The sequence below is a fragment of the Gopherus flavomarginatus genome, chromosome 3, assembly GCF_025201925.1.
Source record: "Gopherus flavomarginatus isolate rGopFla2 chromosome 3, rGopFla2.mat.asm, whole genome shotgun sequence".
Taxonomy (NCBI): domain Eukaryota; kingdom Metazoa; phylum Chordata; order Testudines; family Testudinidae; genus Gopherus; species Gopherus flavomarginatus.
The window spans coordinates 261,208,674-261,233,782 of record NC_066619.1 but is presented as its reverse complement, the minus strand read 5'-3'; the positions used below and the strand labels follow the sequence as shown (position 1 = coordinate 261,233,782).

General features: G+C 41.3%; 1 protein-coding gene across 6 annotated transcripts in view; it reads left to right on the top strand.

Annotated features, from left to right (window-relative positions):
* PPP2R2C (protein phosphatase 2 regulatory subunit Bgamma) overlaps positions 1–16,237 on the top strand; it is a 296,637-nt gene extending 280,400 nt beyond the window's left edge. For all 6 annotated transcript variants that reach the window (XM_050947819.1, XM_050947817.1, XM_050947821.1 and 3 more), the window contains one exon: positions 13,484–16,237. In XM_050947819.1, the coding sequence (XP_050803776.1) occupies positions 13,484–13,775 (292 nt within the window). In that variant the 3' untranslated portion in view covers positions 13,776–16,237. The remainder of the gene's footprint in view (positions 1–13,483) is intronic.
* Positions 16,238–25,109: the final 8,872 nt, after the last annotated feature.

The following is a 25,109-nucleotide window of genomic DNA, read 5'->3' as shown; positions in this document are numbered from 1 at the left end:
TCATCTCTGTATTATAATATACCAAGCTAATATAATTAATACCGCTGTCTCCTTCGTAACAAGGATATGTTTACCTTTTCTAAATACTACCTACTTGTCAGATACTGCTCTCACTCCTTGCACAGCATTCCCATTGACACAAATGGCAGGTCCCTGTAGGGACTGAGGAGAGTATGTAACACATAACAGAGCATGCGACCCATATCCCCTCATACATCTAAAAATGGGTCCGAGTTTCTATCTCATACACACATAGAGATATAAACTAATGCTTTATAAGGTTAGATACATTATTTTCTTCGGACTATAGTTGCCTTTGCTCAGTTCCTATTTTCCTCCAGAGAGAGATGGTCTCTGTTTACTGAGGTGCTACAACCTTCCACCATATTCTTCATGCAGAGAAAACTATATTCCTCTGTAATCTCTGACCTGGAACTGCTCTCCTGAGTTGATGGTTCCTTCTCTAGCTATTCCTTAGCCCAGTAAGTGCGCAGGTGTTTCACAATTCCACAGATATAACAACTCATGTAATTCATAGAATTCCCCAGAGTATCATGGAAATTAGAAACAGAAAAGACTTACTGGGTCATCCTATTAATGTAAAAACATTTCCTATAGCATGTTCCTAAGTACTTCATCCAGCCTAGTTTTAAGTGACTCAGTCAACTGAAGCTACAAGACCATTGCCTTTGGATATTCTACCTGAGTTTAATTTATTTTATACTGGGAATTAGGTATGTTTCAGCATTGTGTAAATTGTTCTATTTTATGGACTACATCAACCAGTGACCACATTGGGGTAAAATCCTCCAGTGTCTTGTGACACCTTGGGTGTAGGCTCTCTTGTGCCAGGGCTAACCAGTCCTAGAGAAGACTGCTGGTGGTGGGCATGACTCAAGATGTTTGAAAATTAGGATTGGCTCAGCAAATTAGGATTGGCTCAGCATTAGCTAAACATCCAGAGTTTTGGGTGCTTCTCTGAACCTCTTGAACCTGCAGAGAGTAGCTAGAAACCTCAGAACAAGTCTTTCTCATGAGAGTCCCAGTACTACTTGCTTCCAGTCAGGGTGGAAAGACCACCTGAATAGCCTGAGAGTGCAGAAAAGTGTGGGTATGAGCAGGAAAGGGGAGTTCATCAGTCATTTCAAAACCATCACAAAGCTTCAGGAGTTTCCTAATATCTTCAAAACCATTTCATCCATCCTTAAATGGAAACTCTAAGACATGATGCTTGTAGGCAGCCATGCATTTGCACTCTCAGGTACTTCCTTCAGTAGCTAAAGAAAAAATGCTCTCATCCTCAAAGTATCTGGATAGCTACATGTTAATAATACAAGAATTATTCAATATTGAGTTTAAAATGAGAGTAATTGTTTCAGTCAAATCCTTACTTGACAGATCAGAAAGGTCAACTAAGTATGAAATCAACTGGTCCTCATTAAGTGGGAGCATTTCATTTTTAAAGGCTTACCTTATCACACTGTTTATATGTGGGAGGCTAGTTAATCTTGCACAATTCTGAATCCATCATTAAACACTGCTTCTTAAAATGGATGGGATACCTGGCATGATCTTAAGAAACCAGCAAGCACAACTTTTGGTCAGACATTTGACAAAAGAACATTCATTTTATTTTAGTTTATCTTTGTTTTTCTTTTCTAAACTTAGAACACTTCCTCTTAACAGTCTGAGAGTTAAGTACATCATAACCAATTTTCATCATTAGGGTGACGCTTGCATTGACACTTCTGAACAAGGAGATATGATCTTGCTCATATAAGTGGCAATTATTTTGTTATTTCAGTGCACAATATATGGATTCTGTACTGGTGTTTAAGGAAGAGTTCCCATCTTTTTAAAAAAATACACATTAATATTAAGATAGATGATCTGATAAGTGAATATATATATATATATATATATAATAGTGACAAAGTTCCTCCTCTACCTTGGTGGGTCCTGCGCTTATTGGCAGATTTGCTCACCTCAGTGATCTTCTCCACAGTCTGGAACAACTCCTCCTGTGTCTGATCAGGAGTTGGGAGGTTTGGGGGGAACCCAGGCCCACCCTCTACTCCGGGTTCCAGCCCACGTCCCTGTGGATTGCAGCTGTCTATAGTGCCTCTTGTAACAGCTGCATGACAGCTACAACTCTCTGGGCTATTTCCCATGGCCTCCTCCAAACACATTCTTTATCCTCACCACAGGACCTTCCTCCTGGTGTCTGATAACACTTGTACTCCTTAATCCTCCAGCAGCACAGCCTCTCCCTCTCCCTCTCCCTCTCCCTCTCCCTCTCAGCTCCTTGCACCTCTTGCTCCCAGCTCCTCTCTCACACACTTCCTCTCCTCTAGCTCCCCTCTCCCTGACTGGAGTGAGCTCCTTTTTAAACCCAGGTGCCCTGATTAGCATGCCTTGATTAGCTGCAGGTGATCTAATCAGCCTGTCTGCCTTAATTGGTTCTAGCAGGTTCCTGATTACTCTAGTGCAGCCCCTGCTCTGGTCACTCAGGGAACAGAAAACTACTCATCCAATGACCAGTATATTTGCCCTCTACCAGACTCCTATACCCCACTGGCCTGGGTCTGTCACATTATATATATATATAACGATATTTGCATTAATAAAAATGATTACAAATATAAAGATGGCATTTCCTTTAAAAATGCTAATCTAGTTTTAGGGTATTTAACAGGTTAAGTGGCACATTAGAAACAGACATGGTTGCATTTAAAAATTAAAACCATGATTAGATATGAAACTTGTCTTCTTTTTAGTTAGTTTTCGTTGCCAGTAAGGACTTAATTCAGGATCACAATGAGCCCCATTGTTGAGGCTGTTTACAAAAAAGTCAGTGTACACAAGCTCTGATTAAAACATGATTGATGCTCAGTAACTCCAATGAACAGGAACTAATACAATCAGACAGATCCGATCGCATTTGCTGAAGGACACATTAATCATTATAAACTTGGGCAAGAACAGCAATTGCAGGAGGTAAAAGGAGGGGTGTGTGTCTTAAAAATAATGCAATCAGCTAAGCAGATATTATGTTAGTTGACTGTGTTAGAATAAACACATGCCATGTATAGTATATACAGATGCATGCTTACATGACTTCGGAACATGCAAGCTTTATTGTATATAGCTGTTTTATTTAAAGATTTAAGAGTCCAAGTGAATGGAAGAATTAACTAATAATGTGTAAAACAGTGTCCCCTTCCCACCACCAATCTTGGAATGCAAATATGCACACATTGTTATTTCAGGATTATCCCAAATGCCCTGGAATTAACAGCAGTTGAACAGGTTATCTGTGAATTCCATTGTTGAATTTCTGTTTCACCTGACCACCTCCTGTACATTCTAGATGATATTAGAAACTATGTACATTAATACCTTTATGTATTTTTTAAAAACTAACTGCTGGAGGGAAGCCTTCAAAGAAGTCTTTCAGCTACCATGGTGGTGAGGGCCACATAAGTAGATAGATGAAACCACATACAGCTATCAAAGAGTCCTATGTCTTCATCCAGTTAGCTTCTTGAGTCTACTCTTAATCTGCCTAAGTGGCAAGTTGCAGTGGACTTAAACCACTGATTTGCCTATGACTGCTTTAATAAAGATTTGGTTTTGTACACTTGTCTACCCCAGTCTTGTATGATGCACTGGTGTGTTGATAGCAAAATTCACATTTAAAGTATAGAAGACATCACTCAGACTGGGAGTCCCTTGTTTCTCATTCCCAGTCCCGTCCAGGCCAGTTATATATGTGCCCCATAGCTCCTGAGCCTATTATTTAAGCTTGCCTATCAGCAACGGTGCTAAGGTTCCCCACCAATGCACCATCTGATTTATAGTCATGAACCTTCTCTCTCACTTCAAGCCAGATGGTTCCCCACTACCACCAAATTGTGTTGTATGGTTACCAGGTGAAGACTGGCTGCCCTGCGAAATAGGCATAATCGTGTGTATAGGGATTGGGAAACTCCGTGCTGCAGATTGTCTGCCTCCTTTTCCCTAAGAAACTCCATAATTTGCTCCCAAGCAACAAAGTTTTGGAAAGTCACTGGGTTCTTTTGAAAAGGCCAGCTTGCCATGATGGCAGCATTCATACCCTCTTGTTGTTGAGCACCTGAAAAGTCTAGATTGCCATGTCCTATGGTAAAATCAACAGGAGCAGCCACGGAGGAAGAAAATCTGTAAGAATCCCTTCACTTCCACACTGGCGTGGACCCCAATAACAAAATCCATTGGCTGAAAGTTGAAGCTAGACAAATTCAGACTGGTAGTAAGGCACAACTGAGAGGATAATTAAGCATTGGCCAATATGCCAAGGGTTGTGGTGGAGTCTGACCATTTTTATACCAAGACTGGTTGTTTTTCTAAAAAGATGTGCTCCAGGAATTATTTTGGGAGCGTTCTATGGCAGATGTTATACAGGAGCTCATACTAGATGATCACAGTGGTCCCTTCTGGCCTTGGAATCCAGGCATCTCCTCTGCAATCACACAGTATGGTGATGAGGTGGTCTGGAAACAGGGAGCACCAGGATGGGCACTGCAGAAAAGATACAGCACCAAGGTGTATCTTTTGTGCCTGCAGTCCAGAGGAGAGCGAGGGTAATCTGGGCCATCCCAGCACTATTCCCCTAACTCTGCCCAGTCTTTGCCCTTTCCCAGATGCCTCCAGGTGGTCGAGATTGATGTGAGAGGGGGAAAAACAGTGCCATGGGGTGGGGGAATCATCCAACACCCCATACCCTGCAGGAAATAGGAAAGCCATATCTGGAAAGCACCCTCCATGTGGGAATTTAGGGGCAGGCATCTGAGTGACCACGATGTGGGCAGTTGTGCCAACGGTTAGAGCAGGCATCACAGGATACAGAGTCGATGATCAGAACTGGGTTACTTGGAGTGAGGCAAGGCAAGGGCAGGGTTGGATCCAAGGCAGGAGTGGTGCTGGGTCTGATGCTGCATACAAGCAGGTGCAAGAGCTATCACAACCAGGGATGACTACTTTGAACAGCTGCTGAGCAACTGCTGCTGGGCTCAAAGGATGGTCTTCCACCCAATGAGACAGCCCAAAAGAGGCTGGCTGTGCTTGTTAAGTTGCCTGGCTTCCAGACTGGCTCCATTGCAGGCCTTGATTTTTGAAAGTGAGGTCTGGTGTCTCAGCATACGTTTAATGGAGCATTCACAATAAGTCTAAGACATGAATGTTCTCTACCAGTTCCCAAGACTGCTAAACTCGACCATAGCCTTCCCAGTTCCCCAGGTACTGGAGCCTTCCCCTAACTCAGCAAGAGTTGAGGCTTTGGTGTACCAAGTATTCCTTCTGTCCATGTTATGTTATGGGTGGTGGCAGTAGGTTGGAGTGGTTTGGGTATGGGCTATCAGTGCAGGGTGTTCAGCATGGGATGTGAATGATGGGGTGGCTCTCCAGAGACTTGTGCAACTGTAAAGTGAAGGCCAGTGGTTTTACCCATTCTGTAATGGCCAGGCATTGTTTGTCTAGTTGGGTGGCTGGGCAGCTCAATTTAAGGTTCTGGACAGAGAGCTACACCTTGTCCCCTGTGGCCAGATTCGAGATATCCTGATGGTCTGGGTCTGCATGGTGCTTATAGGCCTGTTTGGCAGACTGCAAGTGTTCCTTGAGCTCCCTGTGCACCTGGTGTAGATGGGAAGGTAAATCCAGGGGACCGGTACTGGCGAACTCCCAGGCAAATCTGAGTGGAAGCAAGGGGTAAAGCCATAATTTGCAAAGAATGGGCTATGTTGGATTGAGGCATGGATTGTGTTGTTTTATGCAAATTTGGCATAGCACAGGAGGAGAAGCCAGTCATCCTTGTGGTAGCTCAAAAAGCAGCAAAGAGTTGATTGACTCTCTCTGTTGCCCACTAGCCTATGACAAGGTGAGGGACTCGACACCAAAGAGTCTGAGATACTCCCACCACAAATGGGAAATGAACTGTTTTGATACAATGCCTCATCATAACCCATGATAGTGGAAGGCATTTTCCAGGAAGATCCAATCCATCTTCCGTGCAGTAGGAATAATATGGCATGGGATGAAGTGTTGGCATCTTTCAATAATAACCACAATTACCAAGTGTCCGGGGATGTGGCTGTTCTACAATGAAGTCCATTGCAACAGTAGTCCAAGGCTGTGGAGTCGTGTGCAGAGACTTATATTCATGCCAATTCATAAGCACAGAAACTAGGCCTCCATATAAGATGAGCGAGGAATGGAGGAACCTTCTGGCCAAGTGTGACCATGGGGAGGGCAAAGTATCTGTATTTTAATGGTTCCAATTTGGGCAGGAGGAGAGACAAGGTAGCTTAAGGGTTTTTCTACCTCAAGTTTCTAGAAAGTTCTATATTGCAGTTCTAATAAGGACTCAGAAATGCCTGGCTTTGTCTACAGTAGTCGATAATTGTGCCATGACTACAAAACACAGTGTTTCAGTGACACTGGTAATGCAGCACTTAAACAGAGTAAACCAGATGGAACAATTAACAGCAATTTTTACTCAGGGCACACACATTTGAAAAATTAACTAGCATGAACACTAATTGCAAGAATTTTGTCAATATGCTGGTTATAGCACTGCTGTGCAGAACAAAACTCTAAAACTATGTATATATGACCTGAAGAAGACCTGTGTAGCTTGAAAGCTTGTCTCACCTGCAGAAGTTGGTCCAGTAAAAGATGTTACCTCATCCACCTTGTCTCACTAAAAATATGGAAGACACTTTTGTAAAGTGAACTAAATATATATACACACGCACGTGTTTCCCCTCTCACCTCATATGGCTGCCAGGTATAATGTGGGACCTATTTAACCTCCCTATCACATACACACTATGTTATCATGTTGTCATCATATGATACAGAATTGTGTTTCTGAACAAGAATAATAGAAATGCTAAGGTAGGCTCTCTCTTTTCATGTTATTGTAAACAGCAGGTAAGGTTATAATTCATCTCTGTCTGTGACCTTCAACAAGAATGGCCTCTTTTCATTACATAATGCCATTTTCGCCATGCCATTAAATGGCAGAAACGAGGGGAAGCATGAACAGTAATCATCTATATACAAAGCAATAGGGCTGCTTATATTAAAAAATGGCACTATAGCACTAGATGAGCCAGCCAAAGAAAACAGACTTCTTTAATATGTGAAAGTTCAAGAAATAACAAATCCAATGGACTGCAGAGGCAGCACTGGGCCAGACTAAACATTGTTAAAAAGAGGATTTTTGACCATGACTGTGAGCTGTTCAGCTGGGACATTGCCTACGTGAAAACTGCTGCCCTTGCTATTTCTGGATTCATTGGACAGGAGGGTTTTTATTCCCGAGGGAAATGTGTTCCAGCCACGTACAGCTCTGCAGGCCATGATGCCCCATCATTACAAACCAGTTTCAAAATTTTGCCCAGGGGAAGAAGCCACAGTACCGCATAAGACAGTTAGAATCAAAGACTGTGTGTTAGCACAGAGATATGAAATACTCTTTTTCTTTTTCATGTTGTGACTAACCACTACAGCAGGCGTCTTAATGACAGGAAATGGTGATTTGGAAGGAGCGCAATGTCAGCTTTACTGCTGCTGAGTCACTTTCTGAAACAAGCCTAATCTTGATCAATAGGCTTTATGGGGCTCCCTGGATACAGTTTATAAAGCTATTCACACAAGCGTCTTTAATTTTACTGTTAGTTTGTTGCATAAAGTTGAGATTGTGCCTGGCCCTTGCATGGGTGAACAGGGGCATGGTGGAAGGGAGAAGAAGCCTGGCTCCATACAGCATCTGACCACAACTGCTGTTTCTGCACATGCTTGAGTTTAGAGATGCTTTCCTCTAAGGGTCTCTGTGGGTGAGAAAGGGAAGAGCATTGGCCCGTCCTCTGCCCTAGCCAGCAGAACTGGATGGCTCTGAAGGGGGCATGCATGCTGCACCCTCTGAAGGGTATAGCAAGTCACACTCGCAGTTCATGCCTGGGAACTCTAGGAAGCACCGCGACAACCCATCCAAATCTGTATGCAAGTTATTGCAGAGTACAGTGGTTGCTGTGTCCTATACAGTCCCGGCACTACCAATATCTGACGCATTGCTGCTTTCTTCAGCATATCAGGATATTTGCTCTATGAAAAGTGCTATATAAAATAAAATCCTATTGTGTCAAATTCTACGCTATCATCAGCTACATTGAATCAGAACATAGCTGAAAATATTGCTAATGATTCATGATGCAGAATATAGCTTGCCTGAGTTCTGCAGCTTCTCTGTATTGTTTCTGAAGTGAAGACACTGAGCTAGGCAGGTATGACTCAGTAGACATGATGCAAAGTCATTTAGTTGCATGGTTCTATTAATGTTTTAGTGTATTATTTGTATTACATAGCAACTAATGGCCCCAGCGGAGATCAAGGCCACATTGTGCTAGGCACTGTATGTATAGTAAGACACTGTTCCTTCATCAAAGAGCTTATGATTGATGTGGACAAGGCAGACAGAGAAAACAAAGAGGTGAAGTGATTGGCGTACGGTCACTTGCCCTGCAGGTCTGGGGTAGAGCTATGAATAGGACCTAAGACTCCTGATTCCCAAAATGAAACTGAAAAATAGTATAACCAACTGTACAGAGTGACATAATGCTAAAACACAATAACTTTTATTCATTTTCTGGGATGGGGCACATGAAATCTACTCTGTTGGATTACATTAAAAAGACTTGCAGTTGTTTATTGAGCACCAACAAAGCTTGGAATTGTACAGGCAGGAGCCATAGGGTTATAGGACTAACAAGAAGGAAATTGGAGGTGTGGGGAGAAATCTGTTCAACATGTTTGTTGTCTATACACAAATGTAAGGCGTATTGGGAATAAACAGGATGAACTGCAAGTATTAGTCCATAAGTTAAATAACTTAATTGATATCACAGAGATTTTGTGGGAGAAGTCTTATGACTGGAATATTGATATAGAGGGGTACAGCATGTTCAGGAAGGACAACCAGAATAAAAAGGGAAGAAGTGTTGCATTATACATAAAGAATATATACACTTATTCTGAGGTCCAGAAGTAGGTGAGAAGCAGAACAGTTGAAGGGCTCTGGGCAAGGATAAAAGGAGTAAAAATTGAGGTGATGTTGTGGTAGGGGTCTACTATAGACTATAAAATCAGGAAGAGGAGGTGCAGGATGCGACATTTCTAGAAGAAATAACAGAAATATCCAAAACGCAAGACATGGCAGTAATTGGGGATTTTAACTACGCAAACATCTATTGGAAAAGAAATACAGCATAACACAATATTATGTGGGACAACTTTTTGTTTCAGAAAATGGATGAAGGAACAGTTATTTTAGACATGATTCTGACCAACAGGGAGGAATTGGTTGTGAATCTGAAGGTGGAAGACAACTTGGGGGAAAGTGATCATTAAATGCTTGATTTCATGATTCTAAGGGAAGGAAGGAGTGAGAGCAGCAGCAGGACAATATGTTTCAAAAAAGCAGACTTCAATAAACTCAGAGTACTGGTAGGTAAGGTTCCATGAAAAGAAAAGCTAAGAGCAAAAGTAATTCAGGAGAGCTGGCAGTATCTGAAGGAGACAATAGTAAAGGCAAAATTGCAAACTGTCCCCATATAAAGGAAGTACAAGAATAATCGAAAGAGGTGAGTATGGCTCCACCAGGAACTCTTAAAAATGTGGAAACATGGGCGAACGGAGGAGTACAAAAGAATAGCACAAGCGTGTAGGGACAAAATTAGAAAGGCCAAGGCACGAAATGAGTTACACCTAATGAGGGACATAAAAGGTAAGAAGAAGAGGTTCTTTAATACATGAGGAGCAAGAGAAAGGCAAAGGAAAATGTAGGTCCTTTATTTAGCAGGGAAGAAGAGATAATAACTGATGGTACCAAGAAAGCTGCTTCAGTCTTCGCTAAAAAGGTTAATGGAGAGCAGATACTCAAAACAAAATATTAAAAAAAGGAAGAAGGAATGCAAGCCAAAATAGGAGAAGAACATGTTAAAGACTATTTAGATAAGTTGGATGTATTCAAGTCAACAGAGCCTAATGAATTTCATCATAAGGTACTTGCTGAAGCAACCTTGGACCCATTAGCCATTATCTTTGAGAACTCATGGAGGATGGATGATGTCCCAGAGGACTGGAGAAGGCCAAACGTAGTACCGCTCTTCAAAAAGGTGAGCAAGGAGGCTACCCAGGAATTATAGACTGGTCAGCTTAATTTCACTACCTAGAAAGTTACTGGAACAAATTATTAAACCATCAGTTTGTAAGCACTTAGAGAATAAAAAAATTATAAGGAATAGTCAGCATGGATTTGGCAAGAACAAGTCATGCTAAACCACCCTAATTTCCTTCTTTGACTGTGTTACTGGCCTGTTGGATTGTGCGGGGAGCAGTAGATGTGATATAGTTTGATTATAGTAAAGGCTTTTGACACAGTCCCACATGACATTCTCAGAAGCAAACTATGGAAATGTGGGTCAATCAGTTAGGCACCCACAATTTAAAAACCATACTCAAAGAGTAGTTACCAATGGTTTGCTGTCAAACTGGGAGGATGTATTTTGTGAGGTCCTGTAGGTCAGTCCTGAGTCCGGTACTATTCAATATTTTCATTAATGACATGGCTAATGGATTAGAGTGCATCGTTACACAATTTGCAGATGATACCAAGCTGGAAGGGGTACCAAACACTTTGGAGGACAGGAATAGAACTCAAAAATACCATCAACAAATTGGCGAGTTGTCTCAATTCAATAAGATGAAATTCAATAAAGCAAAGTGCGAAGTATTTCACTTAGGACGGAAAAGTCATATGCCCAACTACAAAATGGGGAATAACTGGCTAGGTGTTAGTACTGCTGAAAACGATGTGGGTTATACTGAATTACAAATTGTATCTGAGTCAACGATGTGATGCAGTTGTGAAAAAGGCAGCTATTCTGGGGTGTATTCACGGGAGTGTTGTATGTAAGATAAGGGAGGTAAGTGTCCTGCCCTACTTGGCCAATTCTGTGCACTACACTTTAGGAAAGATGGGGACAAATGGGAGAGTGGCAACGGAATGCAGAGAAGAGCAACAAAACTGAAAAAAGTTTTAGAAAACCTGACTTAGGAGGCCAGGTTTAAAAAAAAAACACTGGGCATGTTCAGTCTTGCGAAAAGAAGACTATGATGGGGAACGTGACTTGTTGTCCATGTCGCCTGAAGGTAGAACAAGAAGTAATCAGCTTAATCTGCAGCATGGGAGATTTAGGTTAGATATTAGGAAAAGCTTTCCAACTATAAGGCAGTTAAGCTCTGGAATAGACTCCCAACAGAGGCTGTGGAATCTTCAACATTGGCGATTTTTAAGAAGAGGCTGGACAAACACCAGGAATGGTGTCAGGAATGGTCTAGGTTTACGTGGTCATGCCTCAATGCAGGAGGTTAGACTTGATGACTTCTCAAGCTCTCTTCCAGCCTTATATTTCTATGGTTCTATAGCTCCTCCTTTAAAGACCATATGAGCTTTGCGTGACATTTTTCCCTAGTGCAGAGAGCCAATGGGATGCTCTCCACACCACTGAAACCTTACATTGGGGCTGCAATGGGGGGGAGTAAAACTGTGGAGCAGCTTTGCCGCAAGGTCACCAAACCCTCTGTCCACTGCTTGGGAATGTCTGCATTGGCCTGCAATAAGTCAATGTTTGGGGGGAGGGCGGGACGGAGGGCTTGTAGGCAAGGCCATAGGATCCAAGACCATGTGGATCTAGTGACTTGAATACCCACTGACTTCAGTGGAGCCAGACTATCACCCCCCCTTTGGAGGATTTTGGAGCAGGACACAATCACTGTTTCAGACTATGGGCTGGATTAGGGGGTCTGCTTGTGTTTGGGGAGAAGATAAATTCCATTCCTTTTTCTCCAGCCCCTGCAAATAGCCTTGCAAAAAGCGTGTCTACTCAGGCTTTGTGCAGAGGGATGAAAGGACTGAGAGAATACATATCTCCATTTGTCATTGTGTAGTATATCAAATGCTGTCACATCAAGTTTATCGGTAAACATCTTTTTATTAATGTATTTGGGGATAAATGTTCTCATAGCGCTTGTTTCTCCAAATGTATTAAAAGTGTCCAAAGCAAGGACTGCTGCATTGGGGGTGGGGATGGGTAAAATAAGACCTAACCAGGTCACCCTTCTCCCCTTTCACACCTCCCTGGATTTAGAATGTGAAGGGGAGACCCCCCCACACACACACTCTGGGGACACTAGGGACCTGCAGAGAGGAGGCAGCCAGAGACTCCACCTGGTAGAAGCAGCAGCAGACCAAGTAGGCATCTTTTGGACATCTAGTTAAAGCTCTGGAATGTTCTCTGACTTCCCTCTGCTCTGCACTGATTCACTGTTTGCTCCAACCTCCGTCTCTTCTCATAGCCTCTTCACCTCAGGTTCACACCTGACTACCCTCTCCTCCCCTACCCTGTTCCTCTCTCCTTTTCTTTCCATTTAGCTGATCCTCTCCTAAGTAAATCCATCTCTCTCCTTCCCCCCACACAAAAATTGTGGCACTGACCTGATGCCTGCTACCATCACATTGTTCACCTGTATGTGTGTTCTACCCCTTCCACCATCCTGTTCCTGGCTTGTCTATTTAAACAATATTGTGTCATTGTTTTCTTGTACTCCCCCATTTACGTGTATTCATCTATTTTCTCATCTTATACTTAAGATTGTAAGCTTTTGGGGGCAGGGCCTGTCTTTTTCTCTGTGTATGTACAGTGCCTAGCACAATGGGCCCTGCTCCATGACTGGGGCTTGTAGGTGCTATGATGATACAAATAATAAATAATAATAATGTAAGGAAATGAATTTCACATGCAAAATTCACAGATGCAATGAATTTTACCTGATCCCAGTAATTCCTCAAACATCTTTCTTGGCAACATTCATTTAAGCAAACGTGAAAGTAAACAACACTGTCAACTCTTGCTATTCTATAGCAAGTCATGCAATATTTGCTGTTTTTCTTAGACACAGCTCTGGGAGTCATGAGCTTACATTTCATTCAAATAAAAGATTCATAGTTATGGAGAAAGCTTGAAAATTTGAACCTTAAAGGCCCAAGAATTAGAATCCAAATAAAAAGAACCCATGTATTTTAAATCTCATTATTTTCTAATCAATCTAGTGATTTTAGGGTTCTGACTCATGATTTTTGAATACTGGGGATTAGCGATACTGAAGCAACCTTACAGTATATTAAATGCCATGAGATGATGAGAAACCATGTAAACTCAAAAGTCCATATATATTAAACTGCACCGTAACACAAGTTTCTGAACTCCATAGACTTCAATTACATGGCAGGGAAAAATAATTGCACTGTACTGATCCACTCCCGTTCATGGTAGAGTTAGTGTATTCTGCTATTTATTCTTGCTTTTGTTTGTTCCCTCTTCAGTGTTATTATGACAGGTGCATATAACAACTTCTTTCGAATGTTTGACCGAAACACCAAGCGGGATGTTACCTTGGAGGCATCCCGGGAGAGCAGTAAGCCACGAGCCATTCTAAAGCCCCGCCGAGTCTGCGTAGGGGGCAAGCGAAGGAAAGATGACATCAGCGTCGACAGTTTGGACTTTACAAAGAAGATCTTGCACACAGCCTGGCACCCAACTGAGAACATAATTGCTATAGCAGCGACAAACAATCTGTACATATTTCAGGATAAAGTGAACTCAGAAATGCACTAGATTGATCAATACCTTTCTGTGTTTATAAACCAGCCTTTTGAGAGTTGTAGAAGGACATGATCTTCACAAAAGTGTGGTCATTGTGGTGGAATTTCTAGATTCCCTCCCTCCACCCTCAGTCTGTATCATTGTTGGTGGCAACCAACTGTTTTAAATCACTGCAACTGTATAATTGTCTAAGTAAAAAGGCACTACTGTGAATTCAGTACTGTGGTCTATGTCTATTTTTTAAACAATCGAGTATTCATTTCAGGATTGATCCTGTGAGGTGCTGAGTACCCTAAACTCCAGTTGACTCTTGAAGGGACAATGCTTCACAGGACCAGCATCCTGCTGTGCTGCATTCTTCCACAGTCTGCAGTGTTTATCACATTATTAGAGCTTTTCACACTGGTCCCTTGATTTTTTTCAGGAATGCCTTCCAGACTTTCAAAGTCAAATAGACTTATTTATGAGTGTAGGAATAGCTGTGTCCCCCATACATTGCTACGCATAGACGGAAGGTCGTAGACAGTTAGTAATATGGAAGCAAAATAAATTATTCTGCTTATTAACAAGTGACAAGTTGTCCCTATTTCCCTTATCACATTCCCCGTCCCTAGCACTGAGCCCTCATTATGGAATTCCACAAACACTTTTACAATTTTTTACTTCTGCTACAAATCTTGACTTTGTATTTCAGCTTCTGAGTCAAAAAATGAAGAGTGCTGTCGATAATCTCAGCTACCTTAGTTTAAAAAGGCAGCTTGTTCTGCAGGTACATTTCCAATCATACTGCAGAATGTGACAATACTAATTTCAGTGGGTGCCATTTGAAAACTCAGGATTTGCCACTCCATGGTGACTATTCAACACATATAAAGATACACTTGTTAATGCATATACATATGTGCTATTACAATGTTGAGTAACAAAGCATTGAGTTAAGCCCTTTTGAAAATCCCTCATGTGATGTTTACTGCATCACACTTATTACTTTAAACTTGGTATTTGCAGAATCCCAAGGAAATACAGGTTTAACTACTATGAATGGTAACTCAAGAGTTTAGCATGGCTCAGTGAATTTTAAAATGACTATAAAATTACAAGATGACTCCTGGGTGAAACAGAAAACTAAAATTCTACTTAAATTGGTTTATACAGTTCTTGCTTCAAATGAAATTCAATGTAAATGGAAGATATTTCCATTAAGAAGTGTATACAAATGGTGCACCATTTTGGAAATGCTTTTTAATCTAGGAAATCTTTCTGCATGACTAATAAAAATCTGCCGAAAAATTATTACCCCAAATGATTTCTTCTCAACTCATGAGTAAAGGAGTGTAACTGATGCAGATACCTTGGCTGATCTGCTCTTGTTAAAAAATCCCTCACTTAGAAAAGGTTCTTTAACAACCTTACCCCATTCTTCACTGACTTTTTGGAAAATGGAGAATGAACTAATAACTGAACCCGCATGCTTTTATATTATGATTTTTGGGGGAAAATCTACCACCAAGGTTTACAAAAAAAAAAAAATGACAACTTTTTATATGAAGTCTTGACATGACACATGAACTATGTATGTTTAAATTTTTTAGATTGATACTGTATATTCCGTGTGTAGAAGCACAAACGCATGTGCATCAGTTTCCAGCCATACTATACACAAACAGTATGAAATATGTAGGTTAATTTTAAAGGGAATGAGGAATGTTTGTTTATAAAATACTGTATACCCTAGAAGACGTGGGCAGTATTATATGTATATATTTATTCTAATTAAAGTTAATAATCAATTTTTTTCTTGTAAAAAGATTTAAGAATATGGTAAATTGTATAGAAACCTTGTTAATGCCAAACTACTGCTTCAAGGGTGTCATACAATTTCTTTGACTTTTGGCCGCCTCCATTAACCTTTGTAGCCCAAAAATGCTAACAGCTAATTTACTGCTACAAGTACTGTAAAACATACTTAGCGTCTAACATCCTCAAGTTAGAGTCTACATGTAACTTATTATAAAGCAGATCTTAATACAACAGTAATACTATTTTTATTTCAAGTACCTTATTCTGTTTCAGGTTTGGGTACCAAGCAGATAACTAATTAATAAAATACATTTTTGGAGGTTTACAAAATTACTGATTTCCAGACCAAAATGATATGATGTGATTATTGAGGAAAATATGGAAATCCTTTTAAAGAGCAGTATCACATTCATGACTCTGATATCACTGCTATGATTCAGTTTCCTGGTCTTTTTGAATGTAAGAAAGTTGACATCGTCATTGTGAATCTTTTAAAACTTTTTTTCGTTTTTGGTTTGAGCTTTCAGTGGCGTAGAGTAAAGGATGGTAAAGTTGGTAAATCAGATTGTTCGGAAAGCTGTTGTTCATGGCTGCATTCCTTGTGTTGCACAAATTAGCTAACTGTTGTTGAATAAAGATATAAATATGTTAATACCAGCTTTTTCAATAAAATGACTGCAAAAATTGCATAAACAAATGACTGAGCTATGCCTTATTTTTAAGCTAGGCGTTAGTCATGTAGGTGCTTTGGAAAACAACAAATAACAAAAATGCAGCAGAGAGTCTCAGAGCCCAGGTCTACATGCACAGGCTCATCGGGCTCATACTACAGCACTAAAAATAGCAGTGTAGGTACTCTGGCTGGGGCTGGAGCACAGGCTATGAAAGCTGAGAAGGCTTTTGTTGTTGTTTTGGCAGTGTAGACAAAACTGCCTAAGTCACTTTTGAAAATGGTACTTAGACTCCTAAATTCCATAGGTGGTTTTAAAATCACCCCAAATCAGAAAGAAACAAATAAAATATAATTATGATAGGTAAATGCTAATGAAGAAGAAAACATTTTAAATCTATCTAGCGCTAGAGGCAAGTATGGCAGCTTGCATACAAAGCTCCCACTCCAGTCAATAGGCACTTTGCCACTGTAAAGAGGGCAAGATGCAGCAGGTAATTCAAGTTTAGAAAAACACATTAAAATATTAACAGAATATTGTAATTCCTAAATGTTCATTCTTCTGAGGAGGAGCCCCAGTTCTGTCAGAAGTGGGAAGATGTGTGTGTCTGTCAGCACATTTGTAATTATTTTAACACCTGACAGAAGAAGTGTAGGGGTTTATAAAATGAGAAGGGTGAGCCCTGTCCATCAAAAAAGAGGCACAAATATTTAGTTTTCTCATTTTTTTTAAAGTATTAACTAAACAACTGCTAATATCAAATATATGGAAGCAGAAATTCTGTTAGAGCTACCTGGCAAGAAGAGATTCATGGTTAAACAGCTGCACCAGGCCATTCCGGGGAGACTTAATACTTAATTGGGAAACAAGTCACGTGTCAAGATGAAAACAACGTGGCAGGACAAATCCCTCGAAGAAGCAGCATTATTAAGTGGTGGTGATACAAATTAAACCTGCAGTGCCAAATCTTACGGTGAGGCAAAATGCCCATTGAAGAAAATGAGTTCATCTATGTAAGACTGAGTTGACTCACAGAGTGACTGCAGTGCTCAGCAACGCTGGGAGAGCAAAAGAATTCATCATGAAGCTTCTTCAGATACACGGCTAGATTGTACCTATCTTTATGTTTGTGTGTAAAGGGTGAGAGGAGAGAGCGGTACAGTCTTACACATCACTCCCCTAGGTTACCTGTCGCTTCTTGTTTCCCCTCACCTGGCACATTTCCAGTCCTTGAACGATCTAGTCTCATGTGGCTTATCAAATATGAGTAGATAGTAGTGGGATAAAACTTAGTTGCAAATAAACACATCAAGCAATATGCCCATTTCCCTTTGCAGTTTCTCTTCATCCCTAGTGCCCAGCAGGATAAACGTAAACCAGATGCCAACCTCCATTGCTCTAGAAAGTTCAGCAAATATATTTATTAACAGCACATGATAACCTGTTTGAACACTATTGGTTAGTGAAAAACAATGGCAACAGGAGCTGCTTCTCTTGGTTCAGTGCTACCTACTATTGCTATTTGCAGTCAGTGCAGCCACCTGGCTCCGATTTTCAGTTTGAGGCTAGTTCCCCCATCTAGTGAGACTGAGATGACATTTCTAACTTCCAACACCACTGCTAGGATGAAATTCACCCCCACCTCCACAGAGGTGGCCAGCACAAGAACTATGCCCACTTAATTCCTAGTTTCAGCCTATGTTATTGATTCCCTCAGCCTCCCGATTCCATACTTACATCCCCTGCCTATTTGCATTCTTCTCACTAATTGTCTCATATCTAAAATTAGAGTCTGATCCTGCACACACATGTAGGCCCTCAGAAGGCAACAGGACAAGGAAAAGTTTGCAGGATTGGACTCCTGGGGGCAGGGTACATGTTGTCTTTGTACTGTAAATCTCATGCAACGCTTTGGGTGCTGTACAAATGAAAGTGAATGAGTAGTGTTGGAAATACTTTCCTCTGGGATGTAATGCAGAAAAACCGTATTCCTTTGTATTCTTGTCTCAGTCCCAGCTGCTGGGCCAGAAAGTCATTGTGGGTGAGCATTCTTTACACACTTATCCACTGTAAACACGTACTCCACATTGTAGCCCAGTGTGAGGACACTTTCGGGCCAGGTATACCTGACCTAGGCAGACTGACTTGGGTTCCTTGATCTATAAGTTTTCTCATGGTTACAGATTAAGCAGTCACGATATTGATAATGACTTGTCTTGTCATTTGCTAAGTGCAGCCAATCAATAGAAGGTACAAGGCGTGTAACTGATCACATTTCCAATAAATAATTATTTTAATTACCACAGTGACCATTTATTTTATTTTCATTTAACATTACTGCTAATGAGAATAATAGGACCTAAGTAAATAAAAGAATGTCTCTTTTTTTATATGTGGGGGCTCTTTCATTTTTGTGAAAAGCCATCACCTTTGTTAAAAATAACTAACTATCTGAAAAGAGAAGAGCGCACTGGTTTCATACCAAGTAGAACGTGAATTTCTAACACAGCAATAAATAGCAGCCCTATCTGAAAAGACCTTGTCAGAACCAAATGTTTCTTCAAGCCAAAAACAGATTAGCTCCAAATGCAAGGACAAATTCCTCAGCTGGTATAAACTGACACAATGCCAATGAGCAATTCCAGCTGAGAATTTGGTCCATAATATCCTTAAAAAAATAAATCTGTCATCACCTTCTATAGATCAATGGATTCAACTGTTGGAAGAAAGAGCTGTTCTGGAAAAAGTCAATGTAAATAGCAAAGAATAATTTAACCTGGAATTGGGCCAAAATGGGGGGGGCCAGGGGCAGGAAAAGGCTGGTACTCTTCCAAGCTCCACCCACAAAATAAGCTCCTCCGATGCACGTCACCCAAATGAAACACCACTCGCAGCAGATTTGGCAGCTACTTAAGAGATGATCATGTGTCTTGCTGAGCCTCAATCTTGAATTTGGCTCAGTTTTGGTGGGATTTGAATGAGGTTGCCAACTGTTGAATCACAGAAATGCAAACATCCTTGCCCCGTCCCTGCCCCATCCCTTCTCCGAGGCCCCGCCCTGCTCACACCATCCCCCCTCCCTAAGTTGCTTGCTCTCCCCCACCCTCACTCACTTTCACCAGGTTGGGGTGCGGGCTCTGGGCTGGAGCCGAGGGGTTCGGAGTGTGGGACGGGGCTGTGGGCTGAGCCTGGGGCAGGGGGTTGGGATGCAGGAGAGGGTGCAGGGTGCAAGCTCTGGGAGGGAGTTTGGGTGCAAGAAGCGGGTCAGGGCTGAGGTGCGAAAAGGGGTGAGAGGTGCGGACTCCAGCTGGGTGGCGCTTACCTCAGGCGGTTCCCAATGGGCAGCACAGCAGGGCTAAGGCTAGCTCCCTATCTGCCTTCCCATGCCACTGCCGGAAGTGCCCGGCATGTCTCTGCAGCCCCTGGGGGTAGGGGCCAGGGGACTCCGCGCACTACCCCTGTCTGCAGGTGGTGCCACTGCAGCTCCCATTGGCTGCAGTTCCCAGGCAATGAGAGCTGCAGTGTCAGCGCTCAGGGTCAGGGCAGCGTGCAGAGACTCCCTGCCCCCTCCGCAGATGCCGCAGAGACATGCCTGCTGCTTTTGGGAGAGGCGCAGGGCCAGGGCAGGCAGGGAGCCAGCTTTAGCCCCACTGCACTGCCGGACTTTTAGCAGCCTAAAATCTCCTGGTTTGGTTTCAGTAGCTTCCCAGTAGGAGCAATATGAGATAGTGGGCACTTTTAGGAATGGCAAAAATAATGAGAAAGCCCAGGCTTTACTTTATATTATGAGTGGCATTTCTTCGGTGTAATCGGCTCAGACCACCTCGCCTAGTTGAAAAAAGTCTTTACAATAAAATACACAGTATTTTGTGTTCGGGGGTTTGGGCCTTATTTAGTCTTCAGCTGGTAACCCTGACAGTGTCTACCCACCTGCCATCTGCAGACCAACCAAAATGCAGAAAAGGGTTATCTAAAATCTGGAGGCCACCTGAGAATGAGTTAATACATTGAGTCGGCAGTAGATACAGGAACAGAATACCAAACTCGTGACTTCTGGGTCTGTGTTCTCACCCCAACTGCCACCATCCTGCAAATTCTTTGGTTCATCAAACTTAAAAATAATAGAAAAATTGGCCAATTGCAGACAAAGTTTAAATAAAAAGAGATTTCAAAGGCTAAACGTCAAAAGCAAATAAATTAATTAGCAATAGTAAGTGAATAGGTAAGTAAATGTATTGCTCTCCGCTTGGCCCAACATTAGCCAACATTTAAGGCCTTATAGGTTTGTTTCCATTAGGAAGAGGAATAGTTGATGTGAATCAGGTAAATTCTTTCATGTAATTTTGTTTATTTATAAACAATATACACAGAGTCCAGTTTTCCTGAGCAGGAACAACAACATGCAGTTGCCTTTCTCAGAAATCCCCAGGTGTACAACTGCACTGAGTTCTGTCTCTCTGCTTCTTCTCAGAGTCACACTCACATCTGCTTCTCCAAGCTTTCAGGCCCTAAGGCTGTGTCCATACTGCAGAGTTAACCTGGGCGACTGGCACCTGGATTAGCCTTACTCAGGTGTGAGTGTCCCCACCACAAAGCCCTACTTGTGTTACTGCAACCTCACAGTTTCTGCACTTGCCCACATGTGGGGGCATAGCCTATGGCTCTTTGTGCTGGGACACTATAGAATTCTTTCCTGGTCAATTGCAGAATTTGTCTGTCTTGCTGGGGAAACAGAGAGAAAGGCATTGGAGGATCATTGGCACTCAAGTGATTTACCCTGCATCCTCACTGCAAAGTGGGCGGGTTCCAGTGGAGCCCAGGTTCTAACTCACACCCCCACCTGGGTAAATCCCAGCCTGAGCCTAAAGCCAAGTTAGAGTTTTTTCTATGTGGAAGGTTAGGGGGGTTAAAGCTAAAATCTAGGTAAGAACCTGTGTAAACTGTGCAGTGTAAACATATCCTAACACACACACAGGCTGCAAAACTGAAATCCTAACTCCAGTTGTTTGCAGCCAGGGAAATCCCACAGCCAACACATTTAGCTCTGACCGTCCATTGTTTGCAGCTGTTGCTTCCTATATAAAGTGACTTGATTGCTCCTTCTGTTGGATCTGAAAGAATGCTTGGCACACCCATTGATTTTAACGGGGTCTGTTAGGGTGTATCTACACACAGAGTGGCATCAAATCTCAGAGCCTGGGTTGACAGACTCAGGCTCATGGTACAAGGCTAAAAATAGCTGTGCAGATGTTCAGGCTCCCCTCCCTTAGCTTCAGAGCCTGTACTCCAGCTGAACCTGACTCTCTACACAGCTGCTTTTAACATAGTAGCATGAGCTCTGTGAGCCCGAGTCTATTGACGCTGAACTGCCGGCTGTGTCGATGCACCCTTATTGTCTTTGGATCACAAACTCACCTGATAACAACCATAAACACCTTGCAACTTCACTGTACTAAATACATTTTATGTAAACAAATATGCATGGTTCTAATTCATTATGCTTTTCTATTCAAAAGCAGGCTAAATGAGTGAGCATCTCTACAGTGCATTTCTGAAAGTTATACTTCTTTCCTGTGTTGCCAGCGCTGAAAGGCCAATTTTGCAGGATATTTTCTAAGTGGAAGATTTATCGGATTTGAGTGACTGTATCTTAGCAACCACAGATGCTTATAAACCCAGTTTGACTGTTTCAATTTTTAATTTAAATCTACCACAGGGAGGTAGCCTTCATTTACCATGCACAAAACCATTCCAGCATTTCATTATATAGAAACACAATTGTCTTATACAAATGCAGTCTCAAAAATGAGTCTGAACAATGGAATCTATTCTCTTTCCCCATAGACCCTACCTATGAATTTCACATAATTTCTGTCGAACAAGCTATTCATAGCTATCTGAGTCATGCTGTCTAGAAAGAGGTTCGGAAGACAGGGGGACCTAAGAGTCAGTGCAGAGGTACAAGCTCTCCACAGAGATTGTACTGGCCTCCTGCATAGACCCTCAATAGTTGGGGACAAAGTGTCAACCCTAATCCTCCAAGGAGTTATTTCAGACAAATTCCACACAAGAACCTTGCAAAATTCTCCTCATCCCAGAAACCATTCCCACAGATTTTTTCTTAGGAAGGCATGACCTATTCCTGTGATACTTACCCATTCCCACCGCATGTAGCAAGGAGCAAAACCTGAATTCAGAATACAATTGAGTCATATTTTGCATAGGCTCTGAGATAGTAACAATCAGTATATAGCCCAGTGGCTCTCAAACTTTTTTTTTTTTTTTACTAGTGATCCCTTTCACACAGCAAGCCTCTGAGTAAGACCCCCCTTATAAAATTAAAAACACTTTTAAATATATTTAACACCATTATAAATGCTGGAGGCAAAGCGGGGTTTGGGGTCTAGGCTGACAGCTCGTGACCCCCCATGTAATAACCTTGTGACCCCGAGGGGTCTTGACCTCCAGTTTGAGAACCCCTGATATAGCCCCTTTACATCCACAGACTTCAAAGTGCTTCAGAAAGATGGTTAAGCATCACCTTACCTACCACTATCTTATTTTGGGAAACTTAGTATCATTAATTATGTTATTTCTATTGTTAATGTCAAAAATAAAGGGAATATAAGTAAAACTATAGTTCAAGGTCAACCATTAGGTCCTCTTTATGACAGAACCATAACATGCTGTATTAATTAGGGTACCTGTATTGCAGTTAACTGGTCCATCTTTCAAGATGCTTTAACATAACAGCTGGAATCAGAAGATCAGTTATCCCAGGATAAAGAGTTTTCAGAATAAAGGACTGAAATATTTCCACTGAGACTCTTCATTTAATGTAGCACAAATAAGGATCACTTGAGCAATTATCAGAAGTAGCTTTAGGAAAGATTTATGAATCAGACATTTATAAATACAGGAAAGGATTTTTCGCAAGGAGAAGGCTGAAGAATCAATTTACTGAAAATCTGGCTATGAATCATCATCATCAGCAGCCCACTATTTGTCCTGCTGAAGTGCTATAGATGCACATCAACATACAGATGTGTTATATATTAACTGAATTCACAAGACCATGCAAAGATAGCACATTTTGCAAAATCTCTCTTTCCTCCCAAAACATTCACAATATCATTTTGCATCATTTTGTGACCTCAGCATGTTATGAAATGGCAGTTTTTGAAATTACATATGTTTTGAAATTAAAAAAATCTTTACTGGAAGGAAATAATAAATTTCAAACCTTGTAATTTTTAAAATTGAGGGTTTTTCTCAAAAATGTGTGGTCCCATTCTTAAGAGACAAAAAAAAAAAACAACCCACGAAATCTGTAGTGTTTTCCAAAATTGGTCCAAATCCATATTTCAAGATATGCAATTTTCACTGAATATTCTACACAGCCCTGATTTGATTTTTGTACTTTTTCCATTTTATTAACCTATAAGTACACTGTGTATGCAGCATATTAGAATAACTATGCAGTATATTAGAATAACTGATTAGAAACTTAAGTCACCTTTGCAACTTTGTCCCTGCTAAAAATTGCATTTTGTTGACACATACAGAATAACTATGCTTTGCACCTCAGCAGCATGTCACTTGGTGAGGCAAAGGTCATTTTCTGGCTTTTCTACTATAGCTCTAAGTAAAATGTCCTGACATTACTTGCAAGGGAAGCTGTATTGATTCTTGTCACTTTACTGTCCAAGGTTAATTTGAATGGTTGCTCTTGTAGACAGCAATGACCGTTTTTATCAGACTAGGGAATAGAGCAGACCTTAACATCACAACTACAGAGTCAAGTTACCTTTGTCCACTACAACCTCTTTACAGCTCTTTGAGGAGCCAGGATTCCTGTGAGTGGAACATACCATACAAGTTATCAGAACTGACTCTTGTGATGAAAAAGATAACAGGAGGGGAAAAAAAAAAATCACACAGTCCAAGCTAAAGTGGAGGTGCTCATCTCAGGCATTTACCTCTTTAAAGCATTTGTAAACTACTTCTCACACTTTATTACTGGGATCATTTCACAAACCAAGCTGGAAGTACATTTGAGTCAGATGCTGTCTCCGACATAGGTTCAGAGGCTCCATCCTTAAGCAGCTAAAACCTTCCAATACCTAAATAATTTGTCATTTGAAGCTTTATTTTAGTAATTATTTACTGAAGTTATAATTCTTTGCCCGAGGCAACATAATGGATTGTTGTCATGGAAACATCTCTGCTATCACAAGCATGGGATCCTTTTGAAAAGTGAGGGAGAAACTGAAGCGGGAGCTAAAGAAGAAATGCTTTGTTGCAATGTTTCTCTTTTTACAGCAAAGACCGAGCGCTAGATCTGGATTTTGGTTCCAACCCATCCGAAGTTCAAGAGTATTAGGAACCAGGATTTTGGTTCAGGCCCATGTCTAATTTAAAGTGACACTAAGCTACTGCTGCCAAGAACTGGCATCTCCCATAGTTAGCAGCATTTGCAAGGCACTTTGTGTTGCTGAATTTGCTATTATTGTCAGAAAATTCTGCCTACCATCTTCAAACTAAGCCAAAAGACCAGTAACAAACTGCTGTTATGAAACACCTGCTACAGAATCTCCATTTGATTTGCAATCTGTTTGACAGAATGCTGACTCTGAACTCTTCGCCATATGGGGCCTTTGCCTGAGCTACCGTCTTGTCAAACAAAATGCCAATCGATTTATATTGCATAGGGAGGCTTTGGAGAATTTAACATAGATCTAAAGTAAGAGAGGCTGTCAATTTCCCTTAAAAAAAAAAGATAGCCTTTGTACTTCATTCCTAATTTAATTGCACCATTGTAAGCTGGACTCTGTACATACCTTTATTGTTCAGGTATTATAGTCAAGTTTTATGA